General features: G+C 48.3%; 1 protein-coding gene across 2 annotated transcripts in view; it reads right to left on the reverse strand.

The window, feature by feature from the left end:
- CPQ (carboxypeptidase Q) overlaps positions 1-20114 on the reverse strand; it is a 649615-nt gene that overhangs the window by 348242 nt on the left and 281259 nt on the right. For both annotated transcript variants that reach the window (XM_088442622.1, XM_088442623.1), the window contains exon 4: positions 6516-6723. In XM_088442622.1, coding sequence (XP_088298748.1) covers positions 6516-6723 — 208 coding nt within the window. The remainder of the gene's footprint in view (positions 1-6515; positions 6724-20114) is intronic.

The following is a 20114-nucleotide window of genomic DNA, read 5'->3' on the forward strand; positions in this document are numbered from 1 at the left end:
GGGCACAAATTTAGGGGGCATTGCATAAGGGGCACTACTACAGGGGGGTACTGCATTGGTTTTTATTAATAATAAACCTTTCAAAATTGCATATAAGACTTTTTTTTTGTTGCAGCCCACACACTCTTAAGACCTTGAAAATTTGTTCCGGTTGGTATTTTGAGTTTGACATGTCTGCTGTAGAACCTTACCCCATCATTTACACCTTATTCCCCACAACAGCACCTAACACTTTGTCACTTACGTCCTGCTGCTTATTTAAGTGTTATGATTGGTAATGCAGAAAAGTTTATAAACCATGTCCTTGCCCTGCATTGTTTGGTACTGCTCATTACTGTTTTCTTGTGTGCTCATTTGCTTATGTACTTTGTAAGGCGCTGCGGAACTCTTGCAAATAAATAAAGGATGATAATAATAATATAGTCAGAGACTGTAAAGGTTCTATTTTAGACAAGATGACGCTCAAGGGAGAGTTTCAAGAAGGATCCCAGTTAGGGTTTGTCAATCTTCATCAATATTTTGCACTAACAACTTTAAATAAATGAACTACATTTTACTTACACTTTGTTAGCTTAAGGAGGTTTTGTTTGGATTGTTCACAAAGTCGGGTAATGGATAGACGGCAAGGACAAGCGATGCGCGTGCATGGTGGGTCCTTGATGACCCCGACTATCTACTGGACATGCCCGTTAACCTGACGACACTCGTCAGGTTCGGCATCTTCAGAAATAGGAGGTCGGGCTCCTGTACTGAATGACGTTCAGTGAACACTGTTCAGTGTTGGCACCGCACCTCGGCGACCTGAAGGTCTGAACGCTTGACGTTCAGTCTTTCAGGTCGCCTAGTGGATAGGCCCTTTTACTCCCAAATGTTTGTAACAACAAGGTAATTGGGTCTTAAATGGGTCGGGATCAGGGAATGGGAGTAAAGAAATAAAACATTAATCAAATCACAATAGCTTAACATATCTCCATCTACAGATTCATTACCATGCCTCAAAACTAAGTTTTCTACAGTACAGGTGTGACTAACTTCTCAAGGGTCACATCACTTGAAAGAAGAGACTTTCCTCTTTAAAAAACGGGTACTGTTGAATCTGTGGGTGGCACTGGTATCCCATACTTGCCGACAATCAGGTCCCTCCTTCCGGGAGGGAGCTGATTGTCGGCTAACAGGGGGGGGGGCGCGCCCCGCCATGGCATCACATTTGGGGGCGGAGCCGTGAGATTGCGTCATCGTGGCCCCACCCCCTCTTCACAATGCCGTTATTTTTGGCATTGTGAAGCAGGGGGCAGGGCCACGATGACGTGCGAATTGCATCACTGGCCTCCCCGCTGCGGGGGTTTTGATATTAACTCTGCGGGAGTAGGGAGGGAAGCCGGCTTCCGGGAGGCTCCTGGCCAAATTGGGAGGGTAGGCAAGCTTGTGGTATCCGGATTAAAGATTGACAATATCAATATGTCGACATCAGATGGTCAACAAGCAATATGTCGACATGGACGAAAGCTGGATAGGGACAAATGGTCGACCAAAAAAAAATGTCGACACGTGTTTTTTTTTTCATGTTTTTCCTTCATTTTTGAGGTTAGGGTGAAGGTTAGGCACTTTCCGGAGGGTTAGGCTGCGGAAGGGGACGGTTAGGCTCTAGTGGGAGGGTTAGTCTAGGGATAGGTTTAAACACTTGGGGCAGGTTTAGGGTTAGGCACTAGGAGGAGGGCTGGGTGAAGTCTTAAAATATGAAAAAAAATATGTGTTGGCCATTTCTTGTGTCTACCATATGTCCCTGTCGCCATTTGTATCTGTCGACCACTTGTACCTGTTAATCTGTTGAGTGTCTATCTAGACCAGTGGTTCCCAAACTTTTTTGAATCATGGCGCCCTTGAGTATCAGCATTGTTTTCACATCACCCCTAAGCCAAAATTTGTTATTGAGAAATTCTGAAAAAAATGTAGTGAGTTAAATTGTGCTGACCTGTCATCATTAGGCTCAGTTATGTGGTGGGGGACAGGTTTGTGCTTCTGTTTGTCCACATATTTACATTACATCCACCATAAAGAATTTGATTTGGTGCTGGACCACCAACCTGAGGCACCCCTGCAAGTGTCCCGAGGCACCCCAGGGTGCCGTGGCGCAAAGTTTGGGAACCACTGATCTAGACACTGTAGATCTTCTATACCACACTCGAATGCACTATCCCCCCATTTCCTGGCTTTAAAAAGTTCTGCAATGTTTATTCTGGAAGGGACATACTTGCCTACCCTCTAGGAACGGTTGTGATGAGGCACCTGTCCTCAGCCGTTTACTTACAGAATGAAAGAGGGCAGTCCGGGCGACCAATGACGCGATCTGTGCTAAATGATGTAATTGTGCCCCCCCCCGCTTTACAATGCCGGTAATCGCAGCATTGTGTGGTGGGAGCGGTGCCACGATGATGCAATAGCGACATCACGCCTCTGACACCTTTCCACCTGCTGAGCCGACCTGGCAGGCCCCTCCTGGAGGAAGTCAGCAAGTATGGGAAGGGGTGGGGTTTAATGACATTATGGAAGGTATGATGTGATGATGTTATTAATCCTCATTCAATCCTGGGTCCGAGGAACAGCAACTGTAAATGGGAAACTTTTACGTAAGTCAGCCCCTCCCCCCCCCATTATTTGAACCCCTGCAGTGCTTAGGACGAGACCCATTTGCCTTAACAGCGAGGGGCTTAAAGACAATTCTAAAAACTACATGAAGACAGCAGGGAAGTCCACAGTTAATATTTTGAAAATAATGTCTACTAGATGTTCCCAGTGAGATAATGTAACAGCAATAGCTGTAATGTGTCAGTTATTATTTCACTTAGCTCAGAGGGCCTCAAACAACCCACAAATTACATTTTGCGACTAGAGAGCGATATTAGCCAAATCATGACTCCTGAAGTAATCTTATTCCTTGTCCTCTGACATAATTGTTAGGCCTGTGTTTAATGATGTCTTAAAAACAGCTCATAGTCAGGGTGCCTGTTGGGAGTGAATAATTGAGAGAGGAGGTAGAACGTTGCAGGTGAACCAGTACTTGCAGAGAAAAGCATCTGGGAGCATTAATCTCAGAACTGAAAGCCACGGTACAGTGTTCGCAAAAACGCTTCCAGTGCTGTCAAGTGTCCCTGTAACGGCAAGTAGCAGTGACGTGCGGTGAGGTCAATGGCTTGGGATGCACACATGTATAAATACACAGTTTTTATATCAAAACTCTGGAGCAAGACAGGGAGTATGATAGAGGAAGGAGTATGGACAGAGGAGGCTCTGCCTATCCTGCCTACCCTGGCTGCACGTCCCTGGCACGTAGAATTGCTGAGAATAAGGCTTAATAATAAGAAACCATGACTGCAAGAGAAGGAAATATAACCAAGTGCTATAAAAAATAGCAAAAGAGATTAAACATGTTGAACTTGATCTTTCTTCCGTTCATCCTTATAGAGGACCTTAAATACATGGAGCATGAGCAGGTTACATAGTGTGGGCTGGAGGAGGATTGGCAGTTACTGGGGAAGGAAGAGAAGGTCTTGGCACTGTATTATCAGAAGCTCTATGAATAAAATGTATTATGTAACTTAAAAGTACAAACCATGTTTTCCAATAGCAGCATAACTAATCTGAGGCTGGGGGCACTGCATAAGGGGGGTAGGGGGTGCCAGTACATTACATTGCCAGGGGCGCTTGGATCCCTAGATACACCCCTGGCTATGGGAAAGTGTTTGTGTGCAAAACTATGGGGACAATGTGTGTGTGAGGCTATGGGGGAAGTGTGTGTGTGTTAGGCTATGGGGGAAGTGTGTGAGGCTATGGGGGCAGTGCGTGTGTGAGGCTATGGGGCAGTGTTTGTGTAAGGCTATGGCGGCAGTGTGCGTGTGTGAGGCTATGGGGCAGTGTTTGTGTAAGGCTATGGCGCAGTGTGCGTGTGAGGCTATGGAGGCAGTGCGTGTGTGAGACTATGGGGGCAATCTGTGTGTGAGGCTATGGGGGAAGTGTGTGTGTGAGGCTATTGGGGAAGAGTGTGTGTGTGTGTGTGTGTGTGTGTAGGTGTGTGCGTGCTTGGCTATGGGAGCAGTGAGTGTGTGAGGGGGGAGCGCCAAAGGAAGGTCTCACCCTGGACTCCCCTTGGTCTAGAACTGGCCCTGGTTACACCTCTTCAGTTGCAAGTGTAAATGCACTTGAAATGCATATAACCCTCCCCCTGCACACCGGGATTGCTCAGGTCAATTTGATAGGTGAAATAGAGACTAAAGCTGGGTACCCGCACGTCATTGTTCGCAGCAGGGGGGCGGCATCGGCAAGTGCACACACACTTGCCGATGCCGGCAGTGACGGAGCGACTGTGGGGGGGTAGCGGGGGCCATGCTGCATTCGGCAGCACGGCATCACTAGCTACATCTTCAGATCTTTCTGCATGTACAAAAGATCTGAGGATGCGACGAATGACTCGCGGAAGCGCGCGTCAGCATCGTGATAGTGGGTACACACTACATGATTTGAACGATTTGTCGTTACGATACTTCGGAATCAGCCAAATAGCTCAAGATATCATCTAGTGTGTTCCCGCCTTAACAGTGTAAAAGGGTTGGATGCGGAATCTCATCTGTCATGATGCCGACGGTCAGAATATCAACAGTGGCACCCCAACAGTCAGAATCAAAAAGGATTTTGATAAGTATTTTAACCCTTACCCTAATCCTAACCCACCCCTCCTGGAGCCTAACCCTAACCGTCCTGCAGCCTAACTCTAACCCTTCCCTCTCACAACCTAACCCTAACCCTCCCCCTAGTGTCTAACTCTAAACCTGTCGGGATTGTGACATCCGGGATGCCCCTTGTCAATGTTATGGCCATCAGCATCCCGACCATTGGGAACCTGACTACATCCCATGTAAAACATTTCTGGGTAGAATTATCCTTCAACACTTAAATGTCATAGCTCTACCCATTGTGAATAGGGTAGTGCTGTCACCTATTACAGTACAGTAGGCACAGCTTGAAATCAAATGATAAGAGTTAAATACTACAAAATTTGTCCTCGTACACCTATCCTTTCTGGGCCATATGGAACAAGATGCCTGGAGAGGCTTGGACGCCCTGCCATGGGTAGCGATTTTGTTGCATGCACAGACCACCCAGAGATAGTAAATTTGTAAAACTATTTAGGTAAGAAAAGGGGTAAATAAGAACTTCAATTCCTGGTGACATCACAAACTCATAAACAAGTAAAATATTTGATTTGAACTCATAACTCTGGCAGTGATTCTGCTTGTGCCACGTACACGTTCAGTGGACATCCACAAAAACTGTCACTCTAGTGAAAATAGAGACATTTTGCCCTTCATTGTTTTTACTAAACCAGGTAATACATTTAATGGGACCCAGTTTGTATTTGGCCTGGAAGTGCATATCCTGGAGCAATAAAACAAATTTAGCACACACACAAGTGCCAGGCATGGTACATCAAAGTCCAATGTCCTACCATCTAATTATCATCACTTTCAATAAAATAAGGAATTATTTTCTTCACCTAAAACACAGCTCAGGTTAGCATCAGACGTGATTGGGTTACATTGCCTCCATTACACACAGTATGTGACTTAGTACAATGGGGGGAACTTAGACACACATGTGCAAACCAAGTGCCTGATTCAGAGCCGGATGCTATTTGCAGTCGTTCGTTCTGAAAAAAGGGGTGGCTATTCAAATGAACCGTTCGCTCTTTGCGGTCTGTTCACGCCTCTAGGTCTGAACGAGCGAACAAAACTTGCGGTCGTTTTTTTTGGAAACTACGCCCCATGGCCGCTCGCATCCTACGTCATGTCCGCTATTTATTAGATTAATCGAGTACATCGACCAGCGTATGAACTGCTCGCTATTCTTGTGGTTGGTTTTTCCTACCGCAATCATGCGAGCAGTTCTGACTATAAAATAACCCAGGGACGTGGTCAATGACGCTGCTGTATTAATTATGCACACCCATAAAACGCCCGTTTTCACCTTTAAGCACGCCTGCGTTCGGATCTCCACTCCCCGTTTTCAAGCACCTTCCCCTGTTACCACCCACATACGCCTCCTCCTGTCACTCAAAATAGCAGGCATTCGCTATTTAGCGAACAAAAGATTTTCGGTCGCAGTAACTGGTTCGCGCATGCGTATTACGATCCGTACGCATGCGCAGTTGGGCAAACATCGCTCGGAACGAACGAGCGGCTCTGAATCAGGCCCCAAGTCACATGTTGCTACGAAACAGAATTTTGCGCTGCACCTCAGACATTTCTCACATCATAAACAACCTCCAGGAAAGGCAAGAATTTTTTGTCGGACACAATATTGTAGATAATAGAACCTATCAATTTATTAAGAACCAGTGACAACCCTGAGAAAAGAGGCACTTTGCCTCCAATGCTTGTAAGAGACTAGTGCACTTTAAAATTGCTGTTTGTCTTTCCTTAATTGCTTTTGTCTTTGCTTGTTATTTTAAGCAGATTACATACCTGCTCAGGATATTTGCTCCCAACGATCTCTGCAACTGTATTAAAGGAATCAGCATCCGGATGCTGGACTGCTCCCATTTTCAGTTGGATGACAATCTTATTTCCACGTGATGTCAACCGAGCCATGAGTTCAGCATCTTCCACTGTGATGCAGGCAGTGGGGATCTTGGGAACACCGTTCTGGTAATCCTGCCATCCTGTATGAGGGCTGCAAGACAAACAGTAGTGTTTTGAGCAGCTAGAAAACCTAAACAGGTTAAACACGGAGTATGTAAGTATAGACAAAACACCTCGTAATATGCAGGATAAAGCTAAAATCAAACAAGTATTATTACCATTTATTTATATAGCGCCAGCTTATTACCTTGTGCTTTCCCATGTATTCTTGGGCGCAACTACCATAGGTACAAGGGGTGCAGCTGCTATGGGGCCTAGAGCTATATACACTTTTCACCAGTGGGTGGTACATAAGCAGGGGTGTAGAGAGCCCTGCCGGGCCCAGGTAAAGATGGGGCGTGGCCTAATCGCAAGAGGCGTGGCCACGGCCGCTCGAGAAAAAAAAACATTTGCGGCACTGCGCGCTTGGAAGGGGGGCGCTGTGAGCCCCTCATCCCGGCCCAAAGCCAGGGGGACGCGATCAGTGTGACCGCTCCCCCCCACAGGCATAGGAGACTGCTGTTCAGCAGCCACGAGCAGTCTCCTATGCCTGTGGGGGGGGAGCGGTGCCTGGCCCCTCTGGAATAGGGGCCAGGCACCGCCCCCCCCCCTTCACAGCATCCCGCACACACTGTCTGGCGGGATGCTGTGAGGGGGGGGCGGGGCCTGGCCCCTCTGGAAGCCCGGGTAAATAGTACCCGCTCCCCCTCCCTCTCTGCGCCCCTGTACATAAGGGCCCTGCATTATACCCCTTGGGACAACCCTGAATTACTAGAACCCCCCCACCCCAAGAATGTATCTGGTCACTTAAAAGCCTTTATATCCATGAAATTATCAAATTAACATTTTAATTCGTTTCAGAAGTGGTGGAAATCAGACATTGGGCAGCCTTTTGAAGGTACAGTGGTGCTTGAAAGTTTGAAACCCTTCAGAATTGTCTATATTTCTGCTGAAATTTGGCCTAAAATTAGATAAAGTGAACCGAATCAAACAAATGAGACAAAAAAATTAGACATGCTAATTTTTTTTGTGGAAAATGATCCAATATCACAAATCTTTGAGTGTCAAAAGTATGTGAACCTTTAGGCTTTGCAGATATTTTGAAGGTGAAATTAGAGTCACGTATTTGCAATCTATGGGATGATAATCAGCTGTGAGTGGACAACCTGTGTTTTTAAAAGAACAAGGATCTATTAAACTCTGATGTTCACAGAAGAGGATGTGTCCGGGGATTGTAGGTGAGTATGTGTGAGTGTGAATGTAAGATTTAATAAAGTTCTAATTTCATGGTTTGTGTGTTGTGGGTATTTTAATATTTCTTTTGCAGGTGAACTACAGGTACCAGCGGGCCTGTAATGCCCTGCATGTTGATACTTGTGGTTCTCCAAGTACCAGCATGTGGAGGAAGCTTGCTGGGACCTGCAGTTCTCCAGCAAAAATATGAGATATGCTAAGAACTTACCCTTGTTATCTCTATTTCTACGAAGTCCATAGGGTTCCACAGGATACCTTGGGGTATAGGTGTGACGTCAATCGCTGGGCACCATAGAGTTAAGCTTTTCAGCCTCCCAGGATGCACTAGGGTCCCCCTCCTATACCCCGCCCCCGAGCCAAGGCACCTCAGTTAGTTATCAAGCCATAGGCCGGAGGAGGAGAAGGAAGAGAGAGAAAAAAGATCTGGACACATACAAGAATCACATTCTCACCAGAGGGAGACGGAAAACCGGTGACCAGAGCAAAGCCCATCTGCAGCACAGGTGCGACAGGGCGGGAGTCCTGTGGAACCCTATGGACTTCGTAGAAATAGAGATAACAAGGGTAAGTTCTTACCATATCTCATATTTTCTACTTCAGGGTCCATAGGGTATCCACAGGATACCTTGGGGATGTCCCAAAGCAGTATCCTTTAAGGGTGGGGACGCTCCTGTGCAGAAAGGAGAATCCGCCGCCCGAAGGAAGCATCCTGAGAGGCGAAGGTGTCAAACCTGTAATACCTCACGAAGGTATGGACAGAGGACCACGTAGCAGCCTTGCAGATCTGAACTGCCGAGGCATCACGTCGAGCTGCCCACGAAGGACCCACAGACCTAGTGGAATGAGCCTTCAGAGAAGGAGGGACCGGTAGGCCTTCATGACGATAAGCTTCAGAAATAGCCATACGGATCCAGGCTGCCAAAGTTTGCTTTGAAGCAGGCCAACCCTTTTTACGGAAGCCATAGAGGACAAACAAAGCATCCGACTTCCTAAACGAAGAAGTGCGGTCAACATAAGTCCTTAAGGCCCGCACAACATCCAAAGAGGCCTCACCCACGGAAAGACCCGGTGAGTTAAAGGCCGGAACAACTATTTCCTCGTTAACATGGACCTTGGAAACAACTTTGGGAAGAAACTCGGGCCGAGTGCGGAGCACTGCCCTGTTCCCATGAAAAACCAAGAAAGGGGGTTTACAAGAAAGAGCCCCTAACTCAGAAACACGTCTGGCCGAAGCAATGGCCAGAAGGAAAACAGTCTTAGCTGTTAGCCATTTAAGATCCACTGAGCCCAGTGGTTCAAACGGCGGTCCTTGGAGAGCCCTCAGGACCATAGCCAAATCCCAAGGCGCCACAGGTGGAACAAAGGGTGGCTGAATGCGGAGAACACCTTGCATAAAGGTGCGCACATCCGGGATTGTAGCAATCCTACGGTGAAACCAGACAGATAGGGCCGAAACCTGTACCTTCAAAGAAGCAAGGCGAAGCCCATGATCTAGTCCCGCTTGCAGGAAGGCGAGAATCCGAGACAGACGAAACTCCCGCGGTGCATAACCTCTCGGTCGACACCACTGGAAGAACGTATGCCACACGCGATGGTATATCCTCGCGGAAGACGGTTTCCGAGCTCGTAACATGGCATGGCCATCTCAACAGCCACGCCGTCAAAGACAGCCGAGTCAGGTCCGGGTGAAGGCAAGGACCCTGAGACAGAAGGTCCGGTCGTAGCGGCAACCGCAGAGGACTGTCCACGGACAGACCCTGAAGGTCTGAGAACCAGTGCCGTCTGGGCCACGTGGGAGCTATCAACAGGAGCGTCCCTCCTTCCTGTTTGAATTTCCGGATTACCCGTGGAAGAAGGGAGACCGGAGGGAACAGGTATGCGAACCGGAACGTTCACCGGACGGACAGAGCATCCACCAGAGACGCCCCTTCGTCTCATGTGCGAGACCCGTACACCGGCAACTTGTTGTTGTGCCGGGACGCCATGAGGTAGATTTCTGGAAGACCCCACCTGTCCACCAGTAGTTGAAAAAAGTCCGGGTGCAGGGACCATTCCCCCGGATGAACGTACTGGCGACTTAGAAAGTCCGCCTCCCAATTTAGCACTCCCGTAATGAAGACCGCTGATATGACCGGAAGATTGCGCTCCGCCCAAACCAGGTTCCGAGAGACCTCTACGAGAGCCGCCCGACTGCGAGTTCCTCCTTGCCTGTTTATGTAGGCCACGGTGGTAGCGTTGTCCGACTGGACCTGAACCGGGTGACCCTGGAGAAACCGCTGTGCCTGCTGGAGAGCATTGAAGACCGCACGGAGTTCCAAGATATTTATTGGAAGCTCAGCTTCTGTCGGCGTCCACCTGCCCTGGAACAAGTGTGGACCCGAAACTGCTCCCCAGCCCCGAAGACTGGCGTCTGTTGTCAACAGGGCCCAATTTGGAACCCAGAACGGACGTCCCTTGTTGAGGTGGGTCGTCTGTAACCACCACGCAAGGGACAGGCGAACCTCCGGGGTGAGCACAATCATCTGGGACTTCAGAGACTGAGGCAGCCCATTCCACTTGGACAGGATCAGGTGCTGCAGAGGTCTGGAGTGAAACTGGGCGTATTCCACCATGTCGAACACCAACACCATGGAGCCCAGTAACCTCATCGCCGAGTGTAAGGACACCCGGCGGCTGTGCAGACAACTGCGCACCCTTGACTGTAAAGCAGAGATCTTGTCCTCCGTCACGAAGATCCTTTGCTGTCCCGAGTCCAATAAGGCTCCAAGATGCAGAATCCTCCGATACGGGATTAGAGTGGACTTCTGCCAGTTGATTAGCCAGCCGTGCCGTTGCAGCAGTGCAATGGTCAGGTCCATGTGGCGTAACAGGAGCTCTGGAGATCCTGCCACCAATAACAGGTCGTCCAAATATGGCAACATGCGGACTCCCTGCAGCCGCAGAGAAGCCGCCATGACCGCCATCACCTTGGTGAAAACACGTGGTGCTGTCGCCAGGCCAAAAAGTAACGCCCGAAACTGGAAGTGGTCGCTGCGGATTGCAAACCTGAGGAACTGTTGATGGCGCAAAAGAATAGGGACATGCAGGTAAGCGTCCTGTATGTCCAATGACACCATGTAGTCCCCAGGTTCCAGCGCCAGAATGATGGACCGTAGGGTCTCCATCCGAAACTTCGGGACCCACAAAGACTTGTTGAGTGCTTTGAGGTTGAGAATCGGACGATATGACCCATTGGGTTTCTGTACCAAAAATAGATTTGAATAGAAACCCTGGCCCCTCTGGGAGAATGGAACAGGCACTATAACTCCAGCCTGGAGCATAGTGTGCAATACCTTCCGCAGCTCCATAGCCTTGTTCCGGTCTGATGGTAGACCCGTGGTGAAGAATCGAGCCGGGGGTCTGTGCCGGAAGGAGAGGGCGTATCCGTGGGAAACCACCTCCAGAACCCAAGTGTCTGTCGTAGTGGTCGACCAACACTGGGCGAACTGTAGCAGGCGGCCTCCCACCCTGGGATCCCCCAAAGGGAGGCCCGGACCGTCAGGCCGCAGGCTTGTCATCTGGCTTGGGGGCTGGACGTCTGGTACTCCATGCCTGCTTCCGGGGCTTGGCCGATTTCTTAGGACCAGCCTGTCGAGGAAACGACTGTGGTTTGGGCCTGCCCTGGGCCCTAGATGACCGAAAGGACGTTGGTCCAGAACCAGAAGGAGCAGCGGCCGACAGGAGACAAGCGTGGCCACAATCTTATCCAGATCCGGACCGAAGAGAACTTCTCCGGTAAACGGCAATGCCTCCAGACCCTTTTTGGAATCTGCGTCCGCCTTCCAGGATCGCAGCCACAAGGTGCGACGAGCAGCTACCGCTGCTGAAGAAATCCTAGACACCAGAGTACTAATGTCTAGGGCTGCCTCGTTGATGTAGGTGGCCGAATCACGGAGATTGCCAATCAACTCCGCCTGTTCGGCCGGACAGTCGGAATCAAAAGAAGCCTCTAATGAATCCGCCCAGCGCTCCATCGCTCTGGCAACCCAGCAAATGGCCATAGCCGGCCGTGCTGCCCCCCCCGCAAGGGAATAAGCGGACTTCAGGCAGATTTCCACCTTGCGGTCCATAGCATCCTTAAGGGAGGACATGGATGGCATCGGCAATGTGGCACTACGGACAAGACGGGTCACGTGAGAATCCACCTGTGGAGGGGATTCCCACTTTGCAAAATAATTATCCGCGAATGGATAAGCCACCGCCAGGCGTCTCTGCGGCTGGTATCTTTTGCCAGGCTGTTTCCACGCCTCCTCTAAATGGTCCACCAACTGACCCGAAAGAGGAAAGACTGTGGCATCGCCCTTCACATCCTGGGGGAACTTCGTCCTCAATCACCAAGGCTGTGCGGACCGCCCGAATAAGTCCAGGAATATATACTTTGGACTTAGCATCAGCGTCCTTAGTATGGAGAGGTTCCTGATCGTAAGGATCCAGAATCTCCCCATCATCAGACGTCCCCTCGTCATCCTCATAAGGAGCCGACAGAGACGCCACCGGCCGTTTATGCGGCCGAATCACAGACTCCCCTTGCAACACATCCGACAAGTGCTGTACAGAACTCGTCAGGGAGTTAACCCACGCTGGCTCCTGAGAAACCGGGAGCGGGGAAATAGGGAGACTGTGGGGTACCACCAATTGTCGTGGGAAACCCTGCATGGGTGATGACACCACTGACTGCTGGGATAAACCCATCGGTGTAAACGCGGGCTGCGGAGCTAACTGGCCCACTAAGGCTGTAAGCGCCTGAGCGAAACAAGCCCAGGGCGGCTCCTGTACCGGTGCTGTAACCGTAAGAGGCCGCGCCATGGACAAACACTGCCAGCAAAGGCCCTCCGCACTACCCTCCCCCTCCGCTAACGGTACTTTACACGTAGTACACTGTAGCCGGAGGGGAAAATCACTTTCGGACATGATGGCACCACGTATGTGACCTCTCTCACCAATTATAACTTAAATAGGCGAGAGACCACCCTGCAGCACCGCACCGCAAGGGCTTAGCAGAAAGAACAGGGACAGTAATAAAGCTGACAGTTTAGAGAAAAGTTACAGGCAGCAGCGCTAGCACAGTCACATACAATGCAAAGAAAATCAATTCCTGCACTAACAGCGCTGATCACTCAACTACGCAGACACAGGGCCTGGTAGGACACAGCGCTGCATACACAGACCTGACCACAGCGGAGGAGAGGTATGCGGGGGGACCCAGACCACGATGCTTCCGTCCAGCGCTTCCAGCAGCGTTCACCATGCGTTCTGGAGAAGATGGCCGCCGAGGAGCAGAGAGGAGGCTGGCCTGGGGGAGGAGCGCTGCCACAGGACCAGTCGGCAGCATGCAGAGAGGGCTGTGTGCAGCGGGGGAGGCGCCGGCTGTGAGACAGGGAAGGCGCGCTCCCCTGGAATGCATTTAACCCCTGGGACGCCGCAGCGCTACCGATCTGCTGCGGTCCGCTGTCCCAGGGGGTAGTGGAAAGCGCAGGTTGGTCGCCTGGCTCCACGCTGCAGCCAGTCCCCAGGGAGCCCCCTGCCTGGGGACTTAGGACCATGTGACCAGCGGGGACCCACCGCGGGACCCAGCTGCTTACCTTTGTCCCCCTTGGATCCGGCCATGGTCCGGAACATCTGGGGTCACCACTAGCTGTGACCCCAGATGCTCACCAGCATCCCCGGATCGGTACCGGCGTTCTGGTACCGGCGGGGGTGTAGGGAAGACAGCATGGACGTCAGGACTGGCTGTCCATGCTGTACATCCAGATGTGCAGCCACAGCTGCACTGAAGAAAGCTTCAGGCGCTCTTCTAGCCCCCACTCTGACAGGTGCACCCGACGCCGGCCGGGCACCAAACTAAACTGAGGTGCCTTGGCTCGGGGGCGGGGTATAGGAGGGGGACCCTAGGCATCCTGGGAGGCTGGAAAGCTTAACTCTGTGGTGCCCAGCGACTGACGTCACACCTATACCCCAAGGTATCCTGTGGATACCCTATGGACCCTGAAGTAGAAAGACAATATTAGTACATCTATTTTTTACACACACATTTACACAATCAACCTGCCTGGGGTGCCTGGGATAGCCAACGGCTATCAGCCCAGGCCTGGGGTGCCCTGGAGAGGGGGACCCCTTTTTTGCGGGGGTCCCTACCTCCCCAGGGATCCCCGGCTTGTGCTGACTAGCGGTCAGGTGTAATGCTTTGGCCGGGGGACCCGGTGAAAGGGTTCCCCTGGCTGTGGCATTACACCACCGCTAGAAAGAGTCCAGTGCTGGTTATGGAAAATACAGGGGACCCCTACTCACTTTGTCCTCTGTTTAATGTATACCAAGCTTTAGACAAAAAAAATATATGGATGTGTCCAACTTGTGTCAACTAAAAATGGGATCCCATCATTTAATGTGGTAGATTGACTATTTAAAAAAATGGAAGGCCTTGTTGGGCTACTATAATATTCCTACACATAGTTTAAATACCATTAGACGCACTATCTGCTAGATTATCCATCTAAGTATGGCCTATGGCCTCCAATGTGAGTGATTCAGCGTCTCTGCACACACCTACTTTTAGCAATACTCCTGTGTGTCACTCTAATAACACACCCATCATCGCAATTATATATATATATATATATATATATATATACATACATACATAAATACACACACAGTATACATATATGTATATACACACACAGTATACATATATATATATATATATATATATACACAAACACACACAAGAAAAAATATCCGGCACTCAAAAAAGCACCGATAACACCCCGTTGCCCTCCGCAATTAGTGTAAGCATACAGTACACATATCATCCCCTCTAACTGCGGCACTCAGGGATTTTTGAAAAAAGATGACACAGCCATCATTAGGTCTAAACCTATCTAAGGCCCATCCACTTGTTATATATATATATAACAAGTGGATGGGCGGCACTATAGAAGCACTGTATGTGTGTGTGCGTGTATATATATATATATATAAAATATAATAAAGACTGCAGAACTCGAAGACTGTTGTAGAATGAATATATTAACACGTGTCACATATACAAACCAACGTTTCGAAGCTCTAAGCTCCTTTGTTAAGGTGTGAATTCTACAACAATCTTCGAGTGCCGCAGACTTTATTATATTTCGGAACTACCTTTCACTGAGGGCACTGAAGTAAATTTGTTTGGAAGTTAGAGGAGTGCCGGACACACACACACACACACATACACACAGTATATATATATATATATTAGGGGTGAGCGGTTCGGATTTCTGAAATCCGAACCCCCGAGCCCCCCCGATCCGAGGCCGATCCGAGTCAGGCTCGACTTTTCCCGTCTGACTCGGATCTGAAATCGAGGCAAAACGTCATCATCCCGCCTTCCGGGTCTCGCGGGTTTTTGATCCTATATAAGGTACCCGCGTCGGCGCCATTTTCTCACTCGGCTGTGGACAGTGAAGAGGGAGGGTGGGAGTGAGGGCTGGCTGGGCTGTGTAGTGTAGTGTAGTGCAGAGTAGTGTTGTGCTGCGCTGTGCTGCTGTTGTCCACTACTTCAAAGTCCATAGGGGCTGGCTGTGTTGTGCTGTGCTGCTGTTGTTAATAGGGGCTGTGTCCACTACTTCAAAGTCCATAGGGGCTGGCTGGACTGTGTTGTGCAGTCAGTTCTCCATAGGGGCTGTGTCCACTCCAAAGCCCTGTGCAGTGTCCCAGTCCTAAAGGGGTGCTGTAGTGTTGTCCAGGGGGTGCTCTGCCCATCAGGGGTGCTCCCACCAAGTGCTAAAAAAATAATATTTTTTCTGTGTTTGTGAATTGTGTGCGCAGTAGCCGCACGTGCATCAACAAAGTAGTGCCAAGCGTGCGCCTGTGTCATAAGTAAAGGGCCGGCTGGCTTGACCGTTAAAGGGTGCTGTAAACCCCAAAGTACACTCCAGTCCAAACCAAAAAAATATATATTTTCTGTGTTTGTGAATTGTGTGCGCAGTAGCCGCACATGCATCAACAAAGTAGTGCCAAGCGTGCGCCTGTGTCATAAGTAAAGGGCAGGCTGGCTTGACCGTTAAAGGGTGCTGTAACCCCCAAAGTACACTCCAGTCGAAAACAAAAAAATATATATTTTCTGTGTTTGTGAAATGTGTGCGCAGTAGCCGCACGTGCATCAACAAAGTAGTGCCAAGCGTGCGCCTGTGTCATAAATAAAGGGCCGGCTGGCTTGACCATTAAAGGGTGCTGTAACCCCCAAAGTACACTCCAGTCCAAACCAAAAAAAAATAAAAATTTTCTGTGTTTGTGAATTGTGTGCGCAGTAGCCGCACGTGCATCAACAAAGTAGTGCCAAGCGTGCGCCTGTGTCATAAGTAAAGGGCCGGCTGGCTTGACCGTTAAAGGGTGCTGTAACCCCCAAAGTACACTCTAAACCAAAAAAAATTAATATTTTCTGTGTTTGTGACTTGTGTGCACTGTGGCTGCACGTGCATCAACAAAGGAGCAGCGCCAAGCGATTGCGCCTGTGTCCCATAAGTAAAGAGCCGGCTGGCTCATTTCTTAAAGGGTGGTGTAACCCACAAAGTGCACTACTCTCCAGCAAAAATAAAAATATATTTTCTGTGTTTGTGTGCGCTTTAGCCGCACGTATATATCAATATAACATAAATGGAGGACCAAACTTTCTCCAATAAAAATAAAATAGGGAAAGATCAAGAACCACTTCCTCCTAGTGCTGTTGCTGCTGCTGGGAGTTGTTCATCATCCCAGAGAGGAAGTAGGAACATCACTACTTTTACTAAACAATTGACCCTCCAACAGTCCCTAGCGATGAGGATGAAGTACGACAGCAGTCATCCTGAAGCAAAACGTATAACTGAGGCCTTGACTGCTATGTTGGTGTTAGACGTGCGTCCGATATCCGCCATTAGTGCAGTGGGATTTAGACAATTGATGGAGGTAGTGTGTCCCCGGTTCCAAATCACGTCTAGATTCCACCTGCATCCTCAAAGCAGCAGCGACAAGTGTGCGTCTGTCTGTTAAAGGGTGGTGTAACCCTCAAAGTGCGCTCCACAAACAATAAAAATATTCTTCTTTTTTTTTCTGTCTTTGTGAAATGTGTGGGCTGTAGCCGCACCTGCATGCTTAAAGCAGCAGCGACAAGCGTGCGTCTGTCTGTTAAAGGGTGGTGACACCCTCAAAGTGTGCTACACAAACAATAAAAATATTGTTCTTTTTTCTGTCTTTGTGAATTGTGTGGGCTGTAGCCGCACTTGCATCCTCAAAGCAGCAGCGACAAGCGTGCGTCTGTCTGTTAAAGGGTAGTGACACCCTCAAAGTGTGCTACACAAACAATAAAAATATTGTTCTTTTTTTTTCTGTCTTTGTGAATTGTTTGGGCTGTAGCCGCACTTGCATCCTCAAAGCAGCAGCGACAAGCGTGCGTCTGTCTGTTAAAGGGTGGTGTAACTCTCAAAGTGCTCCAAAAAATAAAAAACTATTTTTTTAATGTGTTTGTGACTTGTGTGCGATGTAGCCGCACTTGCATCCTCAAAGCAGCAGCGACAAGCGTGCGTCTGTCTGTTAAAGGGTGGTGTAACCCTCAAAGTGCTCCAAAAAATAAAAAACTATTTTTTTAATGTGTTTGTGACTTGTGTGCGATGTAGCCGCACGTGCATCAACATAGTAGCAGCGCCAAGCGTGCGCCTGTGTCATAAGTCAAGGGCTGGTTTGGACATCTGGTCCAGACTGAAGGACGTGCCAACAATTTCTGACAAGTCTACTGTCACTGCATATGATACTGTCCTCAAAGCAGCAGCGACAAGCGTGCGTCTGTCTGTTAAAGGGTGGTGACACCCTCAAAGTGTGCTACACAAACAATAAAAATATTGTTCTTTTTTTTCTGTCTTTGTGAATTGTGTGGGCTGTAGCCGCACTTGCATCCTCAAAGCAGCAGCGACAAGCGTGCGTCTGTCTGTTAAAGGGTGGTGTAACTCTCAAAGTGCTCCAAAAAATAAAAAACTATTTTTTTAATGTATTTGTGAATTGTGTGCGATGTAGCCGCACTTGCATCCTCAAAGCAGCAGCGACAAGCATGCGTCTGTCTGTTAAAGGGTGGTGACACCCTCAAAGTGTGCTACACAAACAATAAAAATATTCTTCTTCTTTTTTCTGTCTTTGTGAATTGTGTGGGCTGTAGCCGCACTTGCATCCTCAAAGCAGCAGCGACAAGCGTGCGTCTGTCTGTTAAAGGGTGGTGACACCCTCAAAGTGTGCTACACAAACAATAAAAATATTCTTCTTCTTTTTTCTGTCTTTGTGAATTGTGTGGGCTGTAGCCGCACTTGCATCTTCAAAGCAGCAGCGACAAGCATGCATCTGTCTGTTAAAGGGTGGTGTAACCCTCAAAGTGCGCTCCACAAACAATAAAAATATTCTTCTTTTTTTTTCTGTCTTTGTGAATTGTGTGGGCTGTAGCCGCACTTGCATCCTCAAAGCAGCAGCGACAAGCGTGCGTCTGTCTGTTAAAGGATTACATCGGTGACAGTATCCAAGTAGGCATGTCAGACAGTCCGTACCTGTACTGGCAGGAAAAAGAAGCAATTTGGAGGTCCCTGTACAAACTGGCTCTATTTTACCTGAGTTGCCCCCCCTCCAGTGTGTACTCCGAAAGAGTGTTTAGTGCAGCCGGGAACCTTGTCAGCGAAAGGCGTAGGAGGTTGCTTCCACAAAATGTGGAGAAGATGGTGTTCATAAAATGAATTATCAACTCTTCCAGGGAGACCAGCCTCCAGAACGTACAGAGGGACCTGTGGTTGTGGATTCCAGCAGGGACGAATTAATACTCTGTGAGGATGAGGATGTACACAACACTGAAGAGGGTGAGGAATCGGTGGATGAGGAGGATGAGGACGACATCTTGCCTCCGTAGAGCCAGTTTGTGCAGGGACAGATTAATTGCCAGCTTGTTTTGTGGGGGCCCAAACGAACCGATCATTTCAGCCACAGTCGTGTGGCAGACCCTGGCGCTGAAATGTTTGGTTTGTTAAAGTGTGCATGTCCTGTTTATACAACGTAAGGGTGGGTGGGAGGGCCCAAAGACAATTCCATCTTGCACCTCTTTTTTTTCTTTGAATTATGTATAGTTTGGGGCCTAGTTTTTCAAACTGCCATCCTGTCTGCCACTGCAGTGCCACTCCTAGATGGACCACGTGTTTGTGCCGCCCACTCGTATCTCTTAGCATAGTCATCCAGCTACCTCGGTGCAACCTTTTGGACATAAAAACACTAGTGTGAGGTGTTCAGAATAGACTGGAAATGAGTGGAAATTAAGGTTATTGAGGTTAATAATAGCATAGGAGCAGAAAAACCCACAAATTCTGTGATTTTAGCTGTTTTTATGCTTTTTTTAAAAAAAATACAGATCCAAAACACAAAACCCAGAACCCAAAACACGGAAGGGTGGTTTTGGCAAAACCAATCCAGATCCAAATCACGAAGAAAGATCCAGATCCAAAACCAAAACACAAAACACGAAAAGTGGCCGGTGCACACCCCTAGTTTAAAAAAATAGCATAATCACTTTCAAGTGCAGATTTTTAGTGGAAACTTGCATGTAGAAGCCTGCTGTCTGCTAAGGTGGATTAATGTTGATAGAAGAATCACAAAGTATTTATTTGTAATGTTTATAAAAATGTAAATTTCAATTTAAAAAAAAAAAAAACACTTCTTTGGCTACTTGTTAAATTTTTTATTTGATGTGTTAGAATGAGCAAAAAGACTAGCTGTATTTTCTGAAAATACTTCTAAAGGCACACAACCACTAGAAGACAGGTAAACGTCTGCACGATTACGACATTGTGCAGTCGTTCAGTGTAGGCACATAAATCATCTGCAAACATGTTGAACCTTGAAATTTTTTTTTTTTTAAACGATTTTGAAATGATTATTGAATGATAATATCGTTATCATTCAATCGCTCAATTTAATCGTCTAGTGGATGTGTGCCTTTAGTCTTCTGGAAAAAAACAACAACAAAGTATAATTTGTATGAGTACTGCATAAAAAAAAATCAGTGATACTGAAGTTGAAATGTGACAAGCGCTGACGGCCTCAACACAGGGCTGGAAAAAACTCTCAGCAGGGATTGGGTTAATAGCCAACTATTTATTCCTTTTCTAT

This window comes from Taudactylus pleione, unplaced genomic scaffold (assembly GCF_031769625.1).
Source record: "Taudactylus pleione unplaced genomic scaffold, aTauple2 ptg000314l, whole genome shotgun sequence".
Lineage (NCBI taxonomy): Eukaryota > Metazoa > Chordata > Amphibia > Anura > Myobatrachidae > Taudactylus > Taudactylus pleione.